Genomic DNA, 23,607 nt, shown 5'->3' with positions numbered 1-23,607 from the left:
GAGCGTATGTGCTCCTCTAGGGTATCGTATACGTCCACGAAATAGATGTGGATGATTATAGAAGAAGTAATTTTAAAAATTCAGCAACATTTAAACAGTCTGATTTCCTTCAGATGCCTTTGACAATGAACTCATCTTCAAAACACTTAAAGAAATCACCGAAGGGAAGACCGTACAGATTCCCGTGTATGACTTTGTCTCCCATTCCCGGTAAGTGAGCTCGTCGGGACTACGCGTTGCTTCTCGCAGCTCCCAGAGCCGCCCCGGCTCCCAGGCTGCAGGCTGGGGCCTCCCCTGCCCTGTGCCCACGGCCACCTGTGTGTGAGCAGCAGCCGTGTGCGCCATAGGTGTGCAAGGGTTGGGGAGTTTGGCTGGTGCTTCCTGGAACAGTCTGCTCATCACCTTTTCCTGACTCTGAAAGGACAAGTTCATGAATTTGGGCTCAGGTGAGGGACGATACACTTGTCCTGATTCCCCGCCCCGAGCTGTTCTTCCTGGAATCCGATGTGATGTGAACGGGCTGGGCAGAGGACACGGGAGGAAGAACAAAGAAAACTGTTCTTTCTTCTCTGCTGGTTGGACGGCGCAGAGAAGTGTGAGGGCACCGAGGTCACCAGAGACCAGACGCTCAACTCTCAGGAGAGTTCCTCAGTCGTGTCCTTTCTGCTGATCTGTGTTTATGCTCCTGATGAGGTGTGCAGGAGGGGCTCATCTTCTTTCCCTCTGAGTGGTTGCCCAAGGCTTCTAGAGGACCTCACGATGCCTGCTGGCCAGGCTCCCAAGCTCCCTCGAGCCTCCCAGGACTCGGTTCACTCTGTGTCCTTGGGACTGACTTCCCAGGCAGACTCTAAACTTCTGAATGGCATTTCAAGCACGCGTCGTTGCTCCTTATTCTTGGCTAGTAATTACTCAGTAAGTGTTTTCAGCGCAGCGCTGTTCTGAAAGTTTCTCCCACCTGCTTTTCATCCTTCCCTCTTGGTTCCTTTCTTTTCATTCTCTCAAGTGGAATTTTTTTTTTTAAATGGGAAATTAGATGTCATGCATCTTTTGCTGCCAAATGTCTCTATAATTAAAAGCCCATCTCAGTCTCCCTGTGTGTTCCTTTAGTACTGTCTCAGCCAGCCTTTGATGCGGGATTCCTCACATGTTCTGTGCCTTTCCCAGAACTGGAGGGTGTGGCAGAGATTGGCTGGAGGTGGAGGAGAGTGAACACAGCGCGCTGCAGAAGCCAGGCTGCTCAGCGCCCTGCTCTCATCCCTCCCCAGTATCTTCTCAAGGGTGTCCTACTAAGGACCAGACGCTACTGTGGCCTTCAACTCAACAAGGTGCACCTCCAGCATGAAACCACCACAGACCGTGTAGGAATAAAGGGGTTTGGTATAGGAATTGGAGATAGTAAGAGTGTTGAGGGAGGTGCTGAGAGAGCTAAGATCTGGGAGCCTGTGGTCTGAGGCATTGGAAAAGAAGCCAGTGTCCATGGCAAGTCCAAGAAGCTGCCACATTGGAGCCCCAGCCTCCAGGGGGGGGGGGCACTTAGAGAGTGTCTGTGAAGTAGCCCTGTGTGGCTATTAAGGTTTCTTAAAAATCAGATGGGTTTTGTTTCGTCTTCTACATTTCCCATTGGCAAAGCACCCTGGGACCCCAGAGGGAAGAGGATTCTGGGAATTGTAGTTTCTAGCCTTAGCAGCAAGTGGTGGTGATGTCCTGTCTGTGGGAGACAAGGGAGTCCACCAGCTCTCAGGTCCAGGGCAGGGCAGTGCTACAGAATTAAAATGTAGCCCAAGAACTAAAGTAAGGGCTCAAGGAGGAGTGTGAAGGAGGGAGGAAGGGTTGGAGTAGTCAGAGCAGGTTGAGTAGAGGAGGTGATATTTAAACTGTATATTGGAAAGCGTAAGGAGTCGTCGGGGAAGGGGATTTTCAAGGTAATGGGTAGAGAAGCAGTTCAAGGGCGAGCGTGGTGGGGAATCGCAGCTGGTTAGGAGGGCCAGGTTGGGGTGAGTGTGCGGGAAGAGTGGCTGGAGGCCGGCCGGCCTCAGAGACCCAGAGAGGAGAGTCTGGGGACGCCAGGGCCAGATCGCGAATGTGCTGGGAGTAGGGAGTCACAGACGGCTGTTGGGTGGGAGCAGACGGTTCTGGTGTCAGCAAGAGAGGATCACGATGCTATTTATGAAGTCCTTGGAGTAGTAGCTGAGGTGAGAGCCTCCCGTCAGGCGGTGGAAGTCTGCATGGCCCGCAGGCAGGATCTGACCAGACGGAGGGGGTGGGGTCGCGTGTGCTGCGTGAGCTCCATCAGGTTCGTGCATTAAGCAGCGAAACCCCAGCAGAATTCCCGTCTGGACGTGATGTCCTCCCCCAACCCCCGATTCCTTTCACACCGTACATTTGATAGCCCCTCTCTTTAGTGGCCCGCAGCCCATCTCTTTGTGAAACTTCTCTGGACCACTTTTGGCCACAGCAGTCCCTCCACCCTCAAGGGCCACTCGTCAGGGACCCAGCTGTTCCGAGCTTACGGCTCCTGATGCATCCGTGGGCCTTTCATGGTGACGTACAAACAGATGTTGGACTAAGACCGAGAAGAGTCTTGTTTGCTGTAGATACCCTTCTGTGGCCTTGCCTCTCCTCATGAGCCACCCGAGAAGCTTGGATTTAGGTTCTCTCAGATGCTCTGATCGTCTTGGTATCGTGTGTGGACTTTGCAGCCAGACTCCGAACTTCTCCCTGGAATATCGCACCAGGCAAGGCTCCTCTCTTGTTTTGGGCTGACAGTTGCCCAGGAGATGTTGTTCTTAGCTCTGGGCTGTTGGAAGGGTTCTCCTCCCTGGATGGACGTGCACACGTGGGACGGGGTTGATTCCAGCTTCTTGGGGCACCAGCAACAGCACGGACAGCGATGTTTTCCTTGCTTTCCCAGGATCGGAGAGACGTGTTTGTAGAGTTGGAAAACCACCTGTTCCTTGTTCATGCTTACCAGCGAGGTGTCCTGATCTCGCCGGCTCTGGTGTCGGCGCATGTACACCTAGCACGGTCACAGCGCTCTCCGGGTGTGTGTTTTCCAGACGGAGCCCTGGGAGTCCCCCTTCCCCGCGCAAACATTTCCAGCAGACACTTCCCACCCTCCTTCATGCAGGGCACTTGCCCAGAGCGGCTCCCGTTTCCTTTTTGAGCTCTGTCCAGTTAGGTTCGTTATCCTAAACCACAGGGGGCACCCTGTTTTCTGGTAGCTGACACTCCTCCAGACCGGTGGTCCCTACCCCTGGCTGCATGTTAGAAACACCTGGAGTGGTATTATAAAATACCAGCACTCTGGCTCTACCCCAGATGAATGGAATCAGAGCCCTGAGGGGTGGGGCCCAGGCATACATTATTTTCCTTCTAAAGATTTATTTATGTATTTGACAGAGAGCGAGCACAGGCAGAGGGAGCAGTAGGCAGAGGGAGAGGGAGAAGCAGGCTCCCCGCTGAGCAGGGAGCCCGATGCTGGGTCTGATCCCAGCACCCTGGGATCATGACCTGGGCAGAGGACAGATGCTCAACCCACTGAGCCACCCAGGCATCCCAGGCATTTTTTTTTTTTTTTAAAGATTTTATTTATTTGAGAGAGAGCACACATGCGTGTGTGCACACGTGCGGTGGGGGAGTGGTGCCGAGGGACAAGGAGAGAGAATCTGGCAGATTCCACGCTCGGCACAGAGGCTCAGTCTTAGGACCCTGAGATCATGACCTGAGCTGAAACCAGGAGAAACCAAGAGTCAGTCTCTAACAGACTGAGTCTCCCAGATGCTGCCAGGCATGCTTTTTTTTTGTTTTTAAAAAAAGCTCCCCAGATGGTTCTGTGTGCATCCAGAATTACATCACTGCTCTAGAGAGTTTCCTAATCTTATCCGGTCCTCTTCGGTTGCCTTTTCTACCTCTTGTTCTGGCCCTTGGGTAGTGGCTCCCAACAGTTGCCTGCCTGACAATTTGCCCAGGAACCCCTGGGTCTGAGCAATAAGGAATCAGAGAATGTTTATGGGAGGGAAGCTCCGTGCATCCTCTCGCCGGGGCAGCTGCCGACTTTCCTGTGTTTGCACAGATAAACCCATTGTCTTAAGGATTTAAAAAATTGTTAAAAAAATTTAAAAATTGTTTTATTTTACATTGTTTTATTTGGTTTTATTCCTCACTGTACGCGTGAGTAGTAAACCTTGCAGTGGGAACCGTTACCTTGCTTTTCGTGACTTTGGGGCAAGAGGCCATAGATGAAGGTTAGGACGGAAGCGGATGGTGACCCTGTGGGGTAGGTGGAGAGGTCGTGCGTACGCCTGCCTCCCTGAGGAGGAGGAGGAGAGCACCGTCAGCCCCGGACCACAACACACCGCTGCTTTCTTGTGGAGCCGGACCAGATGGAGCTTGGGAGGCTTTCCCTCCCTCTGTCGGAGCTTCCTCTCCCCTGCAATTTCCTTTTTCTGCCTCCTTCAGTTGCCTCCGAAGGGGGGAGGGGTTGGGGTCGTTGGGAGAAGACTTAAGTTTCTGTTTGTGGAAGTTCAGTGTTAGCTTCCATAAATGCCAGGCCCGAGAGCATTCCTGGAGACGCCTCCAGAAAAAAGAAGGAATCACATCTGCTTCTGTCTTTCTCTGTTGTGTGTTCAGCAGCATGGGTTTTTTGTTGTTGTTGTTGTTTTTTCTTTTAAATCCCAAGGAGAGGGACGACTGCCTTCTGTTTCTGCTTTATGGTGAGAGCTCAGAGGAGACGTTTGCCCCAGTTGTGATGGCCCTTTGGTCGGCCATCAGTGGGAGTCTCAGGGCTCTGCAAGGTGGCCGTAGCTTCCCCCTTTCGTTCCTGCTGAAGGTCTGCAGGGAGGGGGCTCCAGACCTCCGGACAAATGCTGCTTTCCTCCACCCTTTGCTCACCCTGCCTGGTTCGGCCCATCATCTGCTCTGTGCTTTGCAGGAAGGAGGAGACGGTCACCATCTACCCCGCGGATGTGGTGCTCTTTGAAGGGATCCTGGCCTTCTACTCCCAGGAGGTGCGAGACCTGTTCCAGATGAAGCTTTTCGTGGACACAGATGCAGACACCCGGCTCTCCCGCAGAGGTGGGTTCTGAAGGCCTCCAGTTCAGCCCTAGGATGTCCTGCTGCTCAAACTCCTGGTGGCATCTGAGAAGGGATTAGTCACTGTGTTGCATAACGAAAGGCTTATGAGGTCACGGAGATGAAGTCAGAAGTTTATGTTGTGGTTTTGCGGGGGAAAAAGTTGGATTAAATGCCCAGTTCTGTGTGGTTTTCCCACAGGCATCGTCATCAAGATAGGAACTAAAACTGGGATGTCTGGGGGCAGGAATTCCTAGCGCTGGGCAGCTGGTCCCACCAGCCCACCAGCCCACTTCTGTAGTCTTTATTTTCCAGAAAGCTCTATGGAGGTTTGGTCCATCTGTCCCACCAGCTGCGGCACAGTTGCTGGGTCATTCCCTCCACAGGCCTTACTGAGGGTATGCCTGTGTTGGTCTCCGTGCCTGGTGTCCTGAGGGACTGCTGTCCTTTGGTGGGGAGCGGAGCCTGTAATTCAGCCCGGCAGGACATGGAGTGGAGCCCTTGCTTCCACCTGCGGGATCAGGAGGCTTCACGGGGCAGGAGGGGTGGCAGGGTGATGACGTAGACAACACAAGAAATTACACGGTGCAAACACAGGCACACAGGGCTTGTATCAGGAAGCAGGTGGCTGGAGTTCCTAGATGGCTGTCTAGAGAGATGCTGGAAGTCGCTAGAGGCAGATTATGGGGTCTGTGGCTTCCCGTTTGGTCCCTGGTCCGTGAGGGAGAGCTACCAAGGGGTTTTGAGGAGGGCAAACCAAAGGGCCTCGGCTCTCTGTTGGGATATGAGTCTGCTGGAGGGCGTGGGAGTGAAGACGGTAGGTCGGGCTGCTGTAGGAAGTGGCCGGGTGAGAGGGTACCAGCCGCATCAGAAAAGGACAGCCCCTGTAGGGGCCGTGGGGATGAGGAAAGTGAGCAAAGCTACCAGTCTTCCTCACATGGAACAGGAATGAGACCCTGGGAGTGACAAGGGTGACTCCTAGTCACAGAGCAAATCATGGGCAGATTGGAATTTAAAAAAAAAAAAAAGATTTTATTTATTTATTTGTGAGGGAAAGAGAGAGAGTGAGTGTGTACAAGCAGGGGGAGCGGCAGGCAGAGGGAGACTCAGGTTCCCCGCTGAGCAGGGAGCCCAATGGCGGGGCTCGATCCCAAGTCCCTGAGATGACCTGAGCCGAAGGCAAATGCTTAACCAACTGAGCTGCCCAGGTGCCCCGGCTGATTGGAGTTTTATAAGGTCCAGCCCAGAGCCTTCTGACCTCAAAGCCTGTAGCGTGTTTTCTTTTCAGTTCATAAAACAAATTTGTGCTTTATCCACTTAAGTCCTCTTTGCAAGAACTATAAATGGAACCAGCAGAATATAGAGAAATGAGACCTTGGATTTTGTCCTCCCAAGGAGTAATGTCTACACTCTGTTAAGTGAGTTGTTCTCCCACTCCGAGGTGGCGTGGGGGTTGGGTAGAACTCCTCAGTGGAAGAAAGGAGAGTGGGAGGCCCGTATTCTAGTCCCACAGTCTCCAGCTAGCTTTGTGACTCTGGTGGCGCTGGGGACTCGTGTGACCTCCTAGGCTTGGGTTTCTTTATGGATAAGGTGAAGGAGACAGGCTTGTTTAGAGGGTCATGACTTGGGCCCGGAAAGAGTTGCGTGGTCTTTTTTAATAGATCCTCAAGGCCCCAGCCTGGTATTCCCTCCTGTACCTGCCCCAGGGCCTGGTGTATCTGTCCCCTTAGTCTCCAAACCCAGGACCTGCTATGGTTGATCTGCTCCATGTCCCCGCCAGTCTATCAAGTCTGGGAGGCAACAGAATGCCCCCCGGGGCGGGGGTGGGCGGGCGGGTGGAACCCGAGTCAGATGAATTCTACTTAAATCCTGATTTCACCATTTAGTCGATGTCTGACCTCGGGCAGGTTATGTTGTAACCTCTTAGTCCCTCATAAATAGGGATACGGGCGTTGGTTGATGATGTATCGATCAGTACCCCTGGGTTGTGAGGAGGAGCCATAGGCAGGTTAAATGCCTGGTGGTGCAGTTAGCTGATAACCGTCCACGTGTTAGGTCGGGTCTGCTTTGTCTGAGATGGTAGATGTTCTGTTTCCCCGAGTTTTCCATCAGGACTGGTCAGAGCCTCTGAGTGGTCATCTCATTCTCAGGAACGGGAACACCGGCCTGACCCCATCATCAGGTCAGCACCTGGTACTGAAGTCCTGGGTGGGGGGGGGGGGGTGCAGTTAAATGCTTGAGGGAGAAGGACATGAGAGCCGTGGCCAAGTAGAACCAAATTTGAGAAATCCAGAATTCAGAATCCTTGAAAATCAGACGGTCTTGGCCTCTAATTCAGACGGATCACCACGGCATCATCACGGCACTGACGGCACAGAGAATTCTCCTTTGCTCTGTTCTCGTGGGATCCTTGTGCAAAACGAGGAAAGATAGGAGGTGGTGGTGGCTTTCTGTGGGGTTTCTCCAGTCCCATCCCTCATGCTCCCAGGGAGGCTGTCGCTTTCCCTCTCAGACCTCTGCCTTCTTTGTGTCACCTGCTAGTGAGTCACTTTCCTGGTGGACTTGCGGGGCCTTTCCACATGCTGCTTCGACAAGTTCATTCTCTGTCCTTGTAGGACAGAAAACATGCCTGGCATGTGCGTTGTGGGCTGGGAGGCTGGGTTAGTCCGGAGCAGCTGATGGGCCTCAGAACATTCCTGGAGACTTGAGTCAGTGCCATGGTTTTGCCCTTTTGCGTGTCACCGGGCCCGTGACACTTGGTCAGAGTTGACCATCGTGTGGAATGGGGGCTTTGCCTTTGAGCTGTGCAGCTTTGGAAACACTCCATCACGGGAACCTCTCATACTTTGGGGTACTGGCTTCTCCAGCTTTTACCTTCCTGCCATGTGTGTTATTTAACCCACCCTTGAATTTGGGGACAGGGAAGAACTGAGACCGGGGACCAAAGAGGGCTGACACCTCCTCTCTTTTCTGCTATAATTCTCTGTGTCCGGTGCCCACAGCCTCAGGGCTGCAGTGGACCTTGAGATGGTTAGTCTGTTACTAGAGTAACACATTTCCTCGACTAATTTTTAAATTGAATGGGCTGAGCCATTGAGGAATCGTATTTATTCTGGGTCCTTCTAAATTTCGCTCTTGGCTTGGGCTGACCAGAGGAGCCCTGGTGGCTTTGGAAGGGCGGCCATGAGAGCCAAGCAGGGAAGGTGGGCAGACGGGTAGTTTCCTGACCTTTCCCCGTCTTCTGAAAGGGCCTTTTCCTTTCCAAGCAAATGTGCTGGGTCAGAGTGATGATCAGGGAGCCGGTATTGAGTCCCTGGAGTTTCCGGTTTGTGCCAAGACCTTGTTCTGACTCAGTCCTTGGCTTGGCCCTGTTTCCTGACTTCGCCTGAGGAGCCGGGCACTTTGGTGCTGTGAACTGGCTGGCCTTGTGTTGTCCTTGGCTCGAGGTGGGGTCTCGGGCTATTGGAGGTGGTAACTTAGTGGAAGGCTCTCAGGGAGCCGAGGTGGGTGATGCTGTTTGGTTTTGCACGTTCCCAGTGTCTGGGCAACATTGTCACCCATTTCCTGTTTCTCTTCCCAGGGTAGAAACTGTAGGGTGGCTTCTCCCTGTCTTTCCTGTTTCTCCCTCTCCAATGTGTCTTCCCATGCGTCTGTGCCCTGCGGTCCCTTCCGCACGCAACCCCCCACTCCCACCTTTCCAGCTGCTCCGCGGGACCCCAGCTCTCGGCTAGGTCCGGCCTGCTTACCTGAGCTCACCTGAGTTCCTCTGAATTCACAGATGCTGCCCTGAAGCTTCACGGATTCAGTTACCGTCCTCATGGGTGGTAGAAATTCAGGTTTATCGAATACCTCCCATGCACCAGCCACAGCACTGAAGACTTTAAGCCCATCCCCCTGTATTTTGGAGTAATGACCTTATGAGAAAGTCTCTGTGTATCATGTCTCTATTTTACAGTTAAGGAAAATGAGATTCACAGAGGTTGGGTAACCTTTCTAAGGTCACAGAGCTAAGAGTGGGATCAGGATTCCAACCCAGGTCGGTTCTACCTGCCCCGCTCCGGGTGGCGGGCCCAGGGCCTAGGGCTGCCTCTGGGTGACTCTCCTTGCTCCCCGTGCTTGCCCCCAGCTCTGCGCCTTCCCCACGCAGTGGCGTAGGCACAGGTAAGAAGGGAGCCGCTGGCTGGGGTCAGGGGCTGCGGGAGAGCCCCTGGCGAGCCCACGGGCCCGTGTGTGTGTGCCGGGGGAAGGACAGAGGGGCCCACGCTATGCACGCCAGCTGCACTCGTGGGCAGAGCGAGTCTTGTGAAACACACACATCAGGCTTCTGCGCGGCTTTTAAGCAAAAGCTATCCGAGTGTGGCCGTGTGTTTGTTCTTTCCCCAGCCCTGATACCCTTTGCCCTGGCTTCCTTTTCCCTTTGTACTTTATCTGGGAACGTGGAGAAATTGGAGGCCGCCCTGGCTGTGTGTTTTGGCCGAGGGGAGCCCGGTCGCTGGCGGGCCTGGGCTCCGGAGGCTGGTGGGGGCGAGCCACGTGGCGGCCCAGGTCCCTGGCAGAGCCTCCAGCCCCATGTCAGAATGCCCGGGAACACCATTTCCTGGCCGCGGGAGGCGCCTCTGCTGGTCCTGGGGCCGGGAGGGGCCGTGGGACAAGCCCTGACCCATCAGCAGCCTGCTGATTGCCTGATGGCCCCGGACCAGGGTTCCTGCGGAGCTGTCTTGTAAATGCAGGCGCTGCTGGGAGAGTCAGGAGGTCTGGCCGTGTCACTTGACCCTCTGGAATGTGGTCTTCTCGCCATCTAATCTCACACATTCCACACCAGCCCAAATCCTAACTATGAGAGCCTCCCTCCCTCTCCTGCCCCTGCCTGTGTGCGTGTGTGTGGGCAAGCGCGCGTGTGCGGACACACGGAATTATCTAGAGACGTGGCTGTCGGGAAATTCACTTGCAAGTGTGCCCTGGTGCGTTCATCCCCTGCTGAGTCTGTAACCTGAGTAATGGTCGAGAGGAGCCCAGGGGCCTTCACGAATGGTTGCTGATGGACAGGGCACCCTCTCGGGGTCGGGGTGGAAGATCGGGCAGCCGTGGGGCTGAGATTTACAACATCTGTAGGGAGGCGCTGTTTTGACGGAGAGAATCTCCTCCCAAGTTCTCACTGCCGAGTTTGGGGGGAGGCTGAGGCTCAGGGAGGTTGGTGTAGAGTGGCAGAGCCAGGATCCTAGTCCCTTTGATGGTCAGACCCTTTTCCTGTTTTTTGACGAAAGGCTGTTAAAATAATAAAGGTGTTGGGTTGAAAGCCCTTGAATGACACCGCGCCAGGGGGAGAAGGTCGAAGATGGGGAGTGCAGCCCACTGTTTCCAAAACCAGGGTGTCGTCCCCTCAAATGAGGTGTTTTCTATTTGCAAGCCCCTGTGCTTGAGGTCGGCAGGAGTGGCTGGCCACAGTGGGACCCTCTGCCCGGCTTCTGCGCCTGTAGGGGCTGGAATGTGGGGGGGGGGTGCAGGCGTGATAAGGTGGCACGTCAGCAGGAGGTCCGCGGGCTGCACGCAGGTAAGTAACTATAAGGGGACGCCGTCCAGGAGCTGCACGTCCTCTCTGGGCCCCGTCTGCTCCCTGTTATGAACCCTGCAGGACCGTCCTGCTTTTTTATGTTGTTCACACTGAAATTTTATTTGGGTCAAATGCTGCTTGAAACCAGAAGACTGTTGGCTAAGGCTGGACAGCCTTTTGCTTCAGAAGATCCTTATGTCATCGCCCAATTTGACTATAGCAATAAAAATGTAACTTGTTTTTCTTGAAGCTGCTGCTGACCCGCTCTTGGTCAAGTCTCTCAGGAATCCGGCTTGTGAATCATCCAGAGTAATCGCAGAGCCCGAGTGAGCCTGGTCTGCCTCACGAAGGGTGGACATGTGTTGGCTCATACACCATTTTCTTGATTCTTGTTTTTCCTTTTCTTATAGTATTAAGGGACATCAGCGAAAGAGGGAGGGACCTTGAGCAGATTTTATCTCAGTACATTACGTTCGTCAAGCCTGCCTTTGAGGAATTCTGCTTGCCAGTGAGTTGTGTTCTTGGTTTGTTTTTTGTTGAATTTAGCATTTAAAAGGAAATCTCACACATACAGGTATGTAAGCTGATGGAGTCCCCGGCCTGAATTTCATTCCTCTCTGAATGATCCTCTGTCCTCCAGTCCCAAGGAAGGGCAGCCTTTGAGGCTTTCTGCTCTCTGGGAGCTGTCGGCCGCCATCTTTGCCAGAATGGCCCTTCAGGGTCCCGCTGTCTGACTCCAGCAAACTCAGCACTCCTTGCTTGGTGGGCTCACGGTGTGAGGGTGCACCATACCTAAGCATAGACTCGGCCATTGGGATCTTCAAAAGGTCTGTGATGGTTGTAGTATTGGTGTAGGGAGGGCTCAGCAGTAGGGTATCTCCTTCTGAATCTCTTCTGCTACTGCATGGAGGCCCTCCCCCCTGCCCCTTTGAGCTTGTCTTTGGGCCCTGGATACGTTCCCCAGTGGGAATAAGCTTCCTTACTTCTGCCATGGCATAGGCTCATCATTCCTCCTGTGGCAGCTGGGAACTCTCTGGGAGGTGGCTTTCAGAGAAGGGAGGTTGGGGATATGGGGAATTTTCAGTGTTTAGTGAGTCGGCCCTCAGCACAGGAAACACTCTCGGCTTCAGGGGACAGAGAGGTGAGTGCTGCGGGAGGCCCACCAGGGACAAGAGGTGCGGTGGTTGCAGTGGTTGGGTGGGGGGCGGGGGTAGTGGTAGAGGAAGAGGTAGGAGATGATGTCGTTTGAGAAGAAGCGTTTAATTCAGGAGATGCCTGCACCTGTGTCCTGTGTCCTCACCAGGTTGACCTCACTGTGGTCTAACTGCCTAACGATTTATAATGAACTCTGAGTGAGAGTGGGGAGACACTGGGACTTAGCCTGATCTTAGTTGATCTCTTCTGGGAGACTGGAAGCTGCGGGCCGAGTGTGGGAATTTCTGTTTCTCCGAGCAATGAACTTCTTTCTTTCTCCTGGAAAAGTATGATCTCCAACTGTCTGTTCCTTCAAGTCTGTTAGTAGGTTTTGCGCCAAACCAGACTAGACTTCTGTTGTTTCAGATTGGGGACAGGTGGACTTTCTGAGTCAGTCTAAGTAACGCCGGTGGCCTGCTCATTCCCCTGGAGAGGATTGGGTCACAGGATTAGGTTTCCAGGCAGAGGGTAGAGGGAGTGGAGAAGCCAGGAAATTCGATCCATCTGTCTATCTATCTGAGGACGACACCTCCTCTTTTTACCTTAATAATAATGCAGGGTAAACTTACCGGACATGAACTAGAGCTAACTGCCACTTTTCTGCTGTTTCACTTAGTTATAACAGAGCTTAAAGTTCTGCACATTTTTCTGGGTGGTTTCTGCTTGTTCCCACTGTCCAGCCACTCTGTGATCAGGGAAGATCAGGTCATTCCCGTGTAAGCCAGGAGCTCAGATCTGATAAATGGTCTGCCTAGTTCAGATTGGGTTTGGTCCTGACACAGTTGCATTTGAATGGTTTTAGTACACAAGATGCCCGTGTGCTGAAGGCATCCTTAGGTGAAGGTGGTCTTACGCTAGACGTAAGCTGGGTCACACACCACAGCACAGTTACTTGTAAAGTGGTCCACAAAATCCCAGTGAAATAAGAAAACAGAAAAGGGAATGTATCAAATTGTATCTTTACCTTTTTCTTTTTTTTTTTTTTAAAGATTTTATTTATTTGACAGAGATCACAAGTAGGCAGAGAGCCCGATACGGGGCTCGATCCCAGGACCCTGGGATCATGACCCGAGCTGAAGGCAGAGGCTTTAACCCACTGAGCCACCTAGGCCCCCCCCCCCACTTTTTTAAAGTGTGGTAACAAAATGACCATGCAAATGGTCATCAGGGGGATTATTTTTCTTGGATTTACCCTTGTGTTAGGATCAGTGGTGTCCCCTTTCAGACTGTGTGTAGAAGTCCAAGGTGAACCACTTCCCTTTTCAATTTGGGTTTTTCTAATTCATATTTTTCTTAGTAGGGTGGAGGCAGTTATGAGTTTGGTTTCAAAGACCACATTCACAGTGCAGGTCCTAAGCTTAAATAGTATGAAACCATTAATAATGAAAGATCAAGAGAGCTGATTTATTGTAATTTAGATGAAGGAGCTAAAAAATACTGTGTTGGCAGCCTCAAGCTGCCACCGACTGGGGTCAGTGGTAGGAAGGCTGACCCTTTTCTCATGGCCCCTCAAGAGGGGCGTGAACCAGTTTATTTCTTCTTTAATGCGTTGTGAATTTCTTTCTCCACAGACAAAGAAATACGCTGATGTGATCATTCCTAGAGGTGCAGATAATCTAGGTGAGTCCTGGTGGGGAGTCATCTGGTGGAGGCATGACTTCTACCCTATGTCCGTCATACTTTGAGACAGGATGTGGTGACCAAGCAAGGTTCCATGGACGTGGCTGAACCACTGGTCTGTCCCTGGGAGCCAGAAAGGAATTTCTGCTCACATAGTTGGCCTTGGGAACAGGCCCTTGTGTACATGTGTGTATGGCCATGGTCACAAACAGGAACTGATGCTTCTTTAACAGAAACTAAAGGGCTGGATACTGGCCTTTGCTGTCACTCCCAGCGATGACACTTAGAGAGGCCTTGCATCCAAGGCCATCTTTTAGCAAAAGCACGCTTTCTTCTTCTTCTTCTTTTTTTTTTAAAGATTTTATTTATTTACTTGAGAGAGAGACAGTGAGAGAGAGCATGAACGAGGAGAAGGTCAGAGAGAGAAGCAGACTCCCCATGGAGCTGGGAGCCCGATGTGGGATTCGATCCCGGGACTCCAGGATCATGACCTGAGCCGAAGGCAGTCGTCCAACCAACTGAGCCACCCAGGTGTCCCATCACGCTTTCTTCTTAATTTAATTTCGAATGACCTGCCACTAAGGTAGCCCTTCTGAAAGGGAGCTGGTTGCTTTTATTTATTTATTGGTTTCGGCTTGTCTGAGAAGTAGGTAGGGGGACCTCTGGGCTGAGGCAGACTCACTTCTGTGAGAAGTCCCTACCTTCTCATTCTCTTTTTATTAATTCATTTCAACTTTCTTCCATTTAAACAGTTTTTTTTTTTTTTTTTTTTTGCTGAGTCATTGGGGAGTCTGTCTTAGCAATGACTATTTCACTGTGTATTTCTTAATTTTTTTTTTTTAAGATTTAGTTCATTTTAGAGAGAAAAGGGGGAGAGGCAGAGGGAGATGGAGAGAATTGCAGGCAGGCTCCCCACTGAGTGTGGAGCCCAATGAGGGGCTCGGACTCAAACCAGGAGTTGGATACCCAACCGACTGAGCCACCCAGGCGTCCCTCAGTGTATATTTCTTAGAGAGAAGGGCATTTTCATTCCTGGCCACAGAACAGCCATTCCATCCAGAGAAGTAAAGGTACAATTTCCTTTGACAGGCTTGAGGCGTGCAGGCCCATTGTTTTGTAGAATGGCCCTCAGTTTGGGTTCATCTTTGTTTCCTCGTGATTGGATTCCGTTTACACAACCCAGGGAGAACACCGTAGGAGAGACGTTTTGTTGCATGTGTTCTTTGTGCAGCATCTCAGAAAGCACTCGATCTTCATTCCACATCTGGTGATGGTGGTTTCAACATCAGTCACTTGCTTGAGATGAACCGTTTATTTCTAACGCTAAGAATAGAGAGTCCCCATGTTAACATTTCTGAGCCTTCTGCAGGAATCAGTCTCCCTGGGGCTGGTGGGTTCCCTGGTGGAAGGCTTGTCTCCTCCCTGCACTGTCCCTAACAGGGCCGCTCTCTGCCCCACAGTGGCCATCAACCTCATTGTGCAACACATTCAGGACATCCTGAACGGAGGGCTCTCCAAACGGCAGACCAATGGCTATCTGAACGGCTACATCCCTTCACGCAAGAGGCAGCCGTCGGAGTCCAGCAGCCGGCCCCACTGACCCCTGTCTCCTTCCGGCCCCTCTCTTCAAGAGACAGGAGGAGGGATCAGAAGGCACTGTTCATTCGTACATGTGCTTTCCTAGGACATTGCTGTATTTAAGAACACACTATGGAGATGACATGCCTTTGTTCTTCCTTTTTTTTTTTTTTTTTTTTTTTTTTGTGCTTTGGAGCGGCGAAACGAAACCGAATTTGACCCTGAGCTTAAACGACAAACCGTGCCAACTACTACTGGTGATGCCTAATTATGAATCCAACGTGTAACCAGTTATAAATACATATATATATATAAAAGGATCTATTTTTGTGTAAATGTACAAATACTGTAAAGCTGTTTGCTGTAAGTATTGTGTAGGAGGGCCTGTACTTGCGTGTCCGGGGCTCGAGCTGGAGTCTCACCGAGGGGTCGTGGCCGCTGTGTTGCGAGCGGGGCAGGCTCAGGCATGGGTGCGGGAGGCGGACGGTGGAGAAGGGGGGGCCCCGGCTCATGGCTCTCGTGCCTGTGCAGCTCGAGGACAGTGGAGCTGGGAGCCTTGGCTCACCCCTCCCCTGCCAGGGGTCGCCGCCTTTGAGCCGGAGCTTAATCATGTGTTCACAAGAGATACTCCTTTCTTTTCTTCTTCTTTTTCTTTCTTTCTTTCTTTTTTTTTTTGAGTTGAAATTAGGCAAGACCTCAGCTCAAAAATCAAACTCAGGGAAGAGGCCCACTAAGGAGAACAAATCTGGGTTTTCTTCTTGCCCAGTGCCGCCCCTCCCCCTCGCAGCTGCCTGGGTAGCTCAGCCACTCCTTCGTGAGCCACCTGCTTCTCAGTCTCTGCACAAGCCAGAGCTGCTGCCCCTCTCTCCTTCCCTGATGGGCATGTGACGGGCTCTCTTCTGCAGAGGGGGGGAAGGAGAGTCGGACGGGACCTGGTGTTGTGTCCGAGGAAACACTGAGGGAAGTCCGCAATCAGCTTCCTTGGGCCTTGTGCCAGAGGGTAGCTCGCACGGTGGCCCCTTGAGTCTGGGCTTTGGTTGAGGACTTCTGCTGGCGGAAGGACAGCCGACAGCCCTTTGCAGGGTGGCAGGGGGAGTGAATGGTCGTTCCCGCTCACCGAGAAGCAGGGCCTGGCAGTGGGGTGAGGACAACACGCACCTCTCAGCGGCAGTGCTTCCCAGCAGCGTGCCGGCCAGGCAGATGGCCAGGTTCCAGGGGGAGCCCCACCTCTCCTGAGGGCTCCCTCTTTGGGAGGAGCACAGATCCCTGAAGATTCTTGGTGGAGGAAGGGGGAGGACCAAGTGAGACCCAGGAGGGGTGACGCGAGGGTCCCGAAGCCTCCGCGATGAACCGCGGATGAGCAGGAGCCCTTCGCGCCCCGTTGACCATCTCCGTGCTCCGCAGGCTGTGCCCGCAGCCTTTCCACCGCCGGAAGCGTTTGGGGGGACCTTCTCCCCCCATTGCTTCCCCAGCCCGCTGGAGCCATTCAGGTACCTCTGACACCGCGTCTCTCTAGTCACACCGAATTGTCCCTCAGACTCCTTGCCGTCCAGCTTTGATTCCCTCTTTCTGGACTCGATGGGACTCTCACCCTGTGCGGCTGTTTGAAAAAGTCCGACCTCCACCCCAGCAGAGCTTTGCCGCCCCTGAGACACTCAGGAGGCAGCTGCGGGCTTGCAGGGGAGCTCCCGAGGGTGGGAGTGAGGGAAGGCTCTCGAGGGGCCTGCGTCTGAGGCCGGTGCCCCTCGGGATGAGTACATTCTGGAAGGCCGTAGCATCCGTATTCTCTCGTCATGCCTTGCACGGTTCTCAGATGAAGGGTTGGTGGCAGGCCTGGGTTAGGATCCTGAGGACCCAAGGCCTCTTGGCCTGGATGGGGCCTCTCCGTGCTCAGGGGCAGCCCACCCCTGTCTGGGGGAGCCTTGGCCTTCCAGTGGGTAGCACATTCAACTTTACTTGAAGCTCCCAGGTGCCAAACCATTTAGTGCCTTGGCTGTCTGTCCCACTGCCCTGGAAGATGGAGTCTTCTCATCTCTGAGCCTTGATGTCCTCACCTGCTTCCTCATCTACCTGTGGTGTTGGGACCAAGCCTCCGGTGTCTCTCAGTAGCCCAGTTGCTGGGAAACTGCTCTAGGGCTGCCTTGCCTCCTGGTAAAAACCATCCCCAGTTCTTGGTGGCTTGGCTTGGGGCACTGGGCTGTGTCCTCTGGGCAACGCTGACAACTCCCTTGGTTCTGTGACACACTGTCTGGGGCAAGGAAGGGATGAGAAGCTTCATCCCTGTGCAGCCCTCTCAGTATTTAGCCAACTCTCTGAACTTGAGCTTTCTGGGTGACAAATCCTGGACTCGGTATTTTGAGTCATTAGGTCTCTGATTCCACTGGAGAGTCAGCGGTAGGATCGTTGGGCCAGAAACCATGACCCGAGGCTCCTGGGTCCTCTCTTTGGTCCAGCGGGGAGGTACCGGCAAGCTGGGTGGGGTGATGTCGGTCATGTGTGCGTGGGAGTCCCGTGGCTTCCGAGCTGCCCAGTGGTGCTTGCTGCTGCCCCCACCGCCTCCCCGCCCAGCTGTTACCCATAGACCAAGTGTGCAGGGAACAAGTATCCACACTTTGTGTCATGGGAAGGCCTGACCTCACACTCCTTCATGCTATTGGAACTTGTGCTGACCCAGGTTTCTTTTTCTTGGGCAGCCCGAGGCCAGTAAGGACAGAGAGATTGGATTCTGTAGGAGGAGCTCACGAGTGTCTAGAACTTTGGTTTGGGGTGGATAGGGTAGGCCCTTGAAGAGGCAGTGGTTAGACAAGGGGATCCCCGAAGGACAGGCCGGGGGAGGGTAGCAGGGGAAGGTCTCCAGTTCCTCCTCCAGAGCCCATCATTCCAACAACCCGCTCTGGTCTTGGCTGCCGTGGTCATGCCGATGCCGCCGTCCTGCCTCGCCTGGGCTCGGCACTGGACACTTGTCTCTGTGCCCGGGGAAGACTGCCAGTCTCTCATGAGGCCACTAGGTCAGGCTGTGAAGGCTCTCGTGCTCCTCGGCGCGGTTGGGAAGCAGGAGGGACTGGAGCCCAGTCGGTTTCTGTATCCCCTCCTTTGCTGTCCTTTTCCGCTCCCTTGATTAGCAGCCTTGACCTGTGCTAGCACCTGAGGCCAGCAGAGGGAGGCAGTAGCCTCTCGCAGGGCTCCTGGAGTCTCCTACCTGCCAGTCAAGGATTCCAGCACCAAGGACCCGTGTTGGTTAGGCTGGCTAGGGAAGGTTCTGCATTGTCAGGCTCTGCTGCCAGCGAGGACGGGCTGGGCTTCCCTCACTCCCTTTCATCCTGTCTCAGGGTGAAGTGGGGGAAACGGGCTTGGTGTCCGGTACAACAAGGCAGAGAACATGTTGGGAAAAGCACTGGGGTTGGTCTGGAGCTCAGAGTCCCCTTCGATCTTTTGTCTCTGGGCCCCGTGCTGCCCTCCTTGGCCAGGTGGCTGGTGTTAGATCAGCTTCCTTGCTGCTCTTAGAGGCGGTGAGTGCCTAACCGGTCCTGCCTCAGGAACAGGGTGAGTAGCTAAATAAAGACGTAGGCTTTTTTTTTCTTTCTTTCAGATGCTTGCTCTTCCTCCTTCCTTTCTACCACCCTGCCTTTATTGTTAGTAGTTACAAAAATGACCACATACTATGTACTTTGCTGTAAATAAAGACTGGACAAAAAAAGAGCCAATTCTTGTCTCCCTTGTGGTGTTTGGGCAGGAGGAGCAGTGACTGAGGCCAGCGGCCCTGAGGGCTCAGCCACTCAGGATGTGACTAGGAGGCTCCTGTCACTAAGCCTCACAGTGCAGGCTGGACCCCGGACCTTAGCTGTCCTGGAATGTTGGTGAGATGCACATTTGTGCATTTCTCGTCTGTCCCTGTCTCTGTTCCCAAAAGCCAGGGTCAGGGTTTCTGGGAGGCTTCCGATCTCTGGGAGGTTCTGGCTCCGAGTCACCCAATCAATGCCAGCACCTCCCTCAATTCCTACCCTGGAGCATTCACCACCCTTTCCTGAACTCCTCCATTGAAATCCCAAGCAGCCTTCTAGAGGAAGAAAAGTTCACGGAGGTGGGTGGAGGAAGTGTACATTGACAGTGTGAACAAGAGAGCTTGTGTGTGTGTGCGTGTGTGTTTGTGTGTGTGATTGCTCAACATATCGATACATAACACAGATATTCATACGTCTCCCTGTTTTTTTCTTTTTAAAAGATTTTATTTGAGAGAAAGCGTGTGTGTGTGAGCCAAGGGAAGGACAGAGGGAGAGAATCTCCAGCGGGCTCCCTGCAGAGCAGAAAGCCTGACTCTGGGCTCCATCCCAGAACCCAGGATCATGACCTGAGCCAAAACTGAGAGTCAGATGCCCTACTGACTGAGCCACCCAGGCGCCCCATCCCTGTCCCTGTTTTTAAAAGGCCTAGGTCACCCACCGCCAAAGACTGTAAAATAATTGGCCTCTGTGCTGTTCTCAGCCGCCAGTCGCCCACCAACCCTGCGGCTTCTCCGCCTCCACCCCTTCACTGCCTGCCAGACAGCCAAGCACCCTCACCAACGTGCAGTGAAAATTCAGAAAGGGAAACCTCGCTAAAATGGGATCAGGAGGTCTGGCCAGGTGTTCTCGCTCCCCACCCACGAGCCACTCCTTGTCAGCTGCAAACTCGACAGGAAGAGACAACCCTGCACAGAGATACTACCTGGCATTGGGATACCCCCATGGAGGAATAAAGGCTTACTTTCCCTCCTCTCCCGCCAGCGACAGTCCAGCCAATGGGAGACCCGCACAGCTCAGCCAATGAGAGGCCTCGATACTTCTCACCCTCAGTTTACTCCAATGGACTTGTCTGTAACAGCCTTCCCACTTCCGCTTTCCTCTATAAAAGCTGGCACCTGTGCTTGGTCCCCACAGTTGGCGTCTTCTGGTTCGCAACTTTTTGCTCTTAGTAAATCCATCCTTTGCTGGTAAAATACGTGGCCGTTTTAATTTTAAGGCTAACAGTGTAGCTCCACCCCGCAGTTTCCAGATGCTTGTTTCACGCATACATGCAAGCCCATCAAGGACTGTAGCGATCCGAGGGAACCTTCATTTGAGAGGATCCACTCTCAGAAGACTGCTGTGTTGTAAAATAACACCCAGGTGCCTCTGCCACAGCTGGTATTATCGTCCGGAGTGACCGTCCTCTTCAGGCCAGTGAAGACGTGATCAGTCGCAGAGAAGCGCCTTGCGTGGTGTCGCACAGGTAGTGGTTGTGAGAGCCGGGTTAGCTGTGTTCCCCTTTGTCTTGCTCCCCCCACCCCCCCAATCCTTGGTGGACTCCCCTGGAGCTGGGTGCTTTGCTTGGGACTCAGCTCGTTCCTCAGGTTTCAGTTCCGCTCCCTTGTAAGTGGGAGGACAATGGGGCAGGCCAGTGAGGCCCTCAGCACCCTGTGTCACGACATCCTCCTATCCACCCTTATACTCCTCGGCCTGGAAATGCTCACTGGACTGGTACTGCTTTGGCCAAACCCTCCTTCCATTCAGATGAAAAGAAACCTGTTGGAACCTGCTTAAAGGGTCTACGGAAGGGGGACAGAGAGAGAAGGAGCCCTGGGAGATGCAGAAGTTCACAATTCCATCATCATCTGGTGGTGGAAGATGTTTAGAATTTTTTGCTTAAAAAAAAAAAAAATATTGGAGAGAGTGTGCCGGTATGGTGGGAGGGGTAGAGGGGTAGGGAGAGAATCTCAAGCAGAGTCCATACTGATCTCACAACCTTGAGATCATGACCTGTGTCAAAATCAGGAGTCGGATACGACACTGACCAAGCCACCGGATGCCCAATTTTGCTGTTGTGGCGGTTTTGTTTTTTAAGACTTATATTTTTGAAGCTGAGTTTCAACAGATCACCTGCTAGAATAAAGTTAACCTAGAATGCAGTTAACTCACTTGCTAAATCTTGGGCTATGCCTCTCTATATGCTTAACATTTTTTCAGTCAATTGTGAGCCCAAGATAACAGCTGAATGAATCCGCTTGAGTTAGGACTAAACCCAGACAGACAGTGATTCTCAGTTAAATGAGTGGAGAGGGAGGGGCAGGAGGACATGAAGCTGACACAAGCTCACCGTCCTGCAGACCAGGTCCTGCTCGGCACTGGTTCCCCGGATACTGAGGGTTTGCTTGTCTAGATCAGGGCTTCCTCTGATGTCTGCAGAATGACCATGGCCTGGGGTTCGGTGCAGTGCTAACTGCTGACGGCCGGTGGCCAGGGGAAGCCAGATGGCCTCTGCCTTCCAATCTCATACATCTCTGTGGTTTTATCCTGAAAAGTCCAGGATTCTCTAATATAAGGTAGTAACAGCTGTGGGTGATGTTTCAAGATTTCTCTTTATCAGCGCCGTGGACTTCCTTTTCAGGTCGTGAGATTCCCGATTTTCATGGCTGTGCTCCCTTCGGACTTCCCCAGCCTTCACCATACACCTTCACTTGGTCTCGGACCTCCTGCAAGGTATGTAAGGAATGCGTCCCGCTGGGGTTGGACGATTTAACCCAGACCTGCTGGGAAGGAGGCCCCCTGCCAGGTAAGGCTGTCTGGTGCGTGTCTGCCCTCTAGTGGTAGGATGTGGACCTGGTGCTGGGCCGATGTCCTTTGCTTGACTTGTGTGGTTTTAAGAGAGAGTCAGAGGGTCTCCAGACTTCTGACTGCGGATGTGATTATTCTTTTGTTTCTTCCTGGAGGGTCTTTAATGAGAATCTTCATTAGGGCCGATCAGAAATGACCTTCTTGGTTTCTCTGTTGCGGTAACCTATTGGAAGTGGTTCTCTGAGCTGGTCATCACGGTCTGTGGGAGTTCGTTGAAAAGATCACTGTGATTCATTCCTGGGAATTCTGATTCTGTAGGTCTGGGGAGAAGATCTTTCATAACAAGCTGTGCAGGTGAATCAGATGCATAGACAGGGCTGGAAACCAGGGGTCTTGTAGATTTCACTGTACAGACCCTTTGGATCCATGGTGTTCATTGCACTGGGGGGCCCATTTCTCCCAGAAATGTTGTCTGTGCTGTAAGGCTCCTCTTTGCCTGTGTGAAGACAGGAAAGAAAGTTTGAGTCTGCTCTTAAGCCCATTCAAGGCCAGCACTACCCTCTCAGGTTGTAAGACCCCCCACCCTGACCCCTAGCCCAGGTGATGCTAAGCTACGGGGCCCTGGGAGAGTCCCTCAGGATGTCTTCAGGAATTCCGAGTTTTCCTGGAATCCAGGAATCCGAGCCCTTCATTTTACAGATGGGGAAACCAGGGTCTAGAGGCAAAGCAACTGGTCAAGACCGTCCTACCTGGGCACTGGGTCTGCAGTGGACTGATTAGGGCTTTAAAAAAGAGAGTTCCCTTCTAGGTTTCATCTTGGAGCTTCTCCAGGGGCAGCATTGTTGGCAAATTTGGGACGGATCTCTGCCCTTGGACTCATCCTTTTTGGCAGGAAGAGGGACCTAAGTCAGACTCACTTGGTCAGCAGAAGGCAGTAGAATGAGGAGGGGAAGTTGAATGCCTTTTAAAAAGATTAAGTTTAGGGGCGCCTGGATGGCTTAGTGGGTTAAAGCCTCTGCCTTCGGTTCAGGTCATGATCTCAGGTCCTGGGATCGAGCCCCACATCAGGCTCTCTCCTTGGCAGGGAGGCTGCTCCCCACCCCCCACCTCTCTGTCTGCCTTTCTGCCTACTTATGATCTCTCTGTGTCAAAGAAATAAAATATTTAAAAAAATTAAAAAGATTAAGTTTAGTGAGTTAGTGTCAGTTGGGTTTTGTGAAAGGGGCTTCACCTGTGTTCAATGATTGCTGCATCTTCTAGTTCGCTACCAGGAGAGACTGCCTCTTGGGGTAAAGAACTTGGGAGTCAGCAGACCTCGCTTGAAGTGTTGGCTCCTTCGCAGAACAGCTGGGTGGTCTCGGGCAGGCTGTAACCCAGGGCCAGAGCCCCCTGCTTGGCCTAGAGTACTGAAGGAGCGTGTGCAGGCAGAGAGGCATGGCTGTGCCTGGGGTAAGGTGCCAGGCAAGTGGTGGCTGTTTGTGTGGTCTTGGGATCGGGCTGCATGGGCGAGCCCGAGTTCTGGGAAGGCCGTTTCTTCTCTGGAGCTCAGGCAACCTGGGAGAGGCTGGCTGGGTGCGGATAACCCCTGAACTAGAATTCTCTGCACATGTTGCTCAATTCCTGCCCTGACCGAGGAGGCTTTAGCCAAACCCGAGTAGGCTGTCCTGCTGTGGAGACATGCCCCAGGGCTGTGAGCCTCCCCGGCGCAGACTCACCCCTTTCTGGGTGTCTCCTCAACTCTGATGCCGCTGTGATGAGAGAGGGACGGAGTCAGGAAAGACATCTGTGTCGTGTCAGCCAGTAATTTAAAATGGATCCGAAAACGTAATGGTGTGCTCTTTAAGACCTCAAAATAGTGAGTATCGGACAGTCCTGGCATCAAAACGAAGGGGTCGGATATCGTGTCCTCCGGTTCCGTAGCTGGAGTCTGTCCGTCAGGTGGACAAGCTGAGGGGGCGCTGGGCATCTTCAGTGGGACAGCCAGGGTTGGGCCTGGCACGCCCTTCAGGACGGTGTCCCCCTCCC

The 23,607-nt window shown here is 52.9% G+C and overlaps 1 protein-coding gene across 1 annotated transcript in view; it reads left to right on the top strand.

Annotated features, from left to right (window-relative positions):
* The window catches only part of UCK2 (uridine-cytidine kinase 2), a 73,382-nt gene extending 54,665 nt beyond the window's left edge, over nt 1–18,717 (top strand). The window contains exons 3-7 of the mRNA XM_059413389.1: nt 114–210; nt 4,931–5,073; nt 11,032–11,129; nt 13,387–13,435; nt 14,896–18,717. Of these exons, the coding sequence (XP_059269372.1) occupies nt 114–210; nt 4,931–5,073; nt 11,032–11,129; nt 13,387–13,435; nt 14,896–15,035 (527 nt within the window). The 3' untranslated portion in view covers nt 15,036–18,717. The remainder of the gene's footprint in view (nt 1–113; nt 211–4,930; nt 5,074–11,031; nt 11,130–13,386; nt 13,436–14,895) is intronic.
* Nucleotides 18,718–23,607: the final 4,890 nt, after the last annotated feature.

Source organism: Mustela nigripes, chromosome 10, assembly GCF_022355385.1.
Source record: "Mustela nigripes isolate SB6536 chromosome 10, MUSNIG.SB6536, whole genome shotgun sequence".
Lineage (NCBI taxonomy): Eukaryota > Metazoa > Chordata > Mammalia > Carnivora > Mustelidae > Mustela > Mustela nigripes.
The sequence above is the reverse complement of the archived record's forward strand: the minus strand, read 5'-3'. Positions and strand labels throughout refer to the sequence as shown.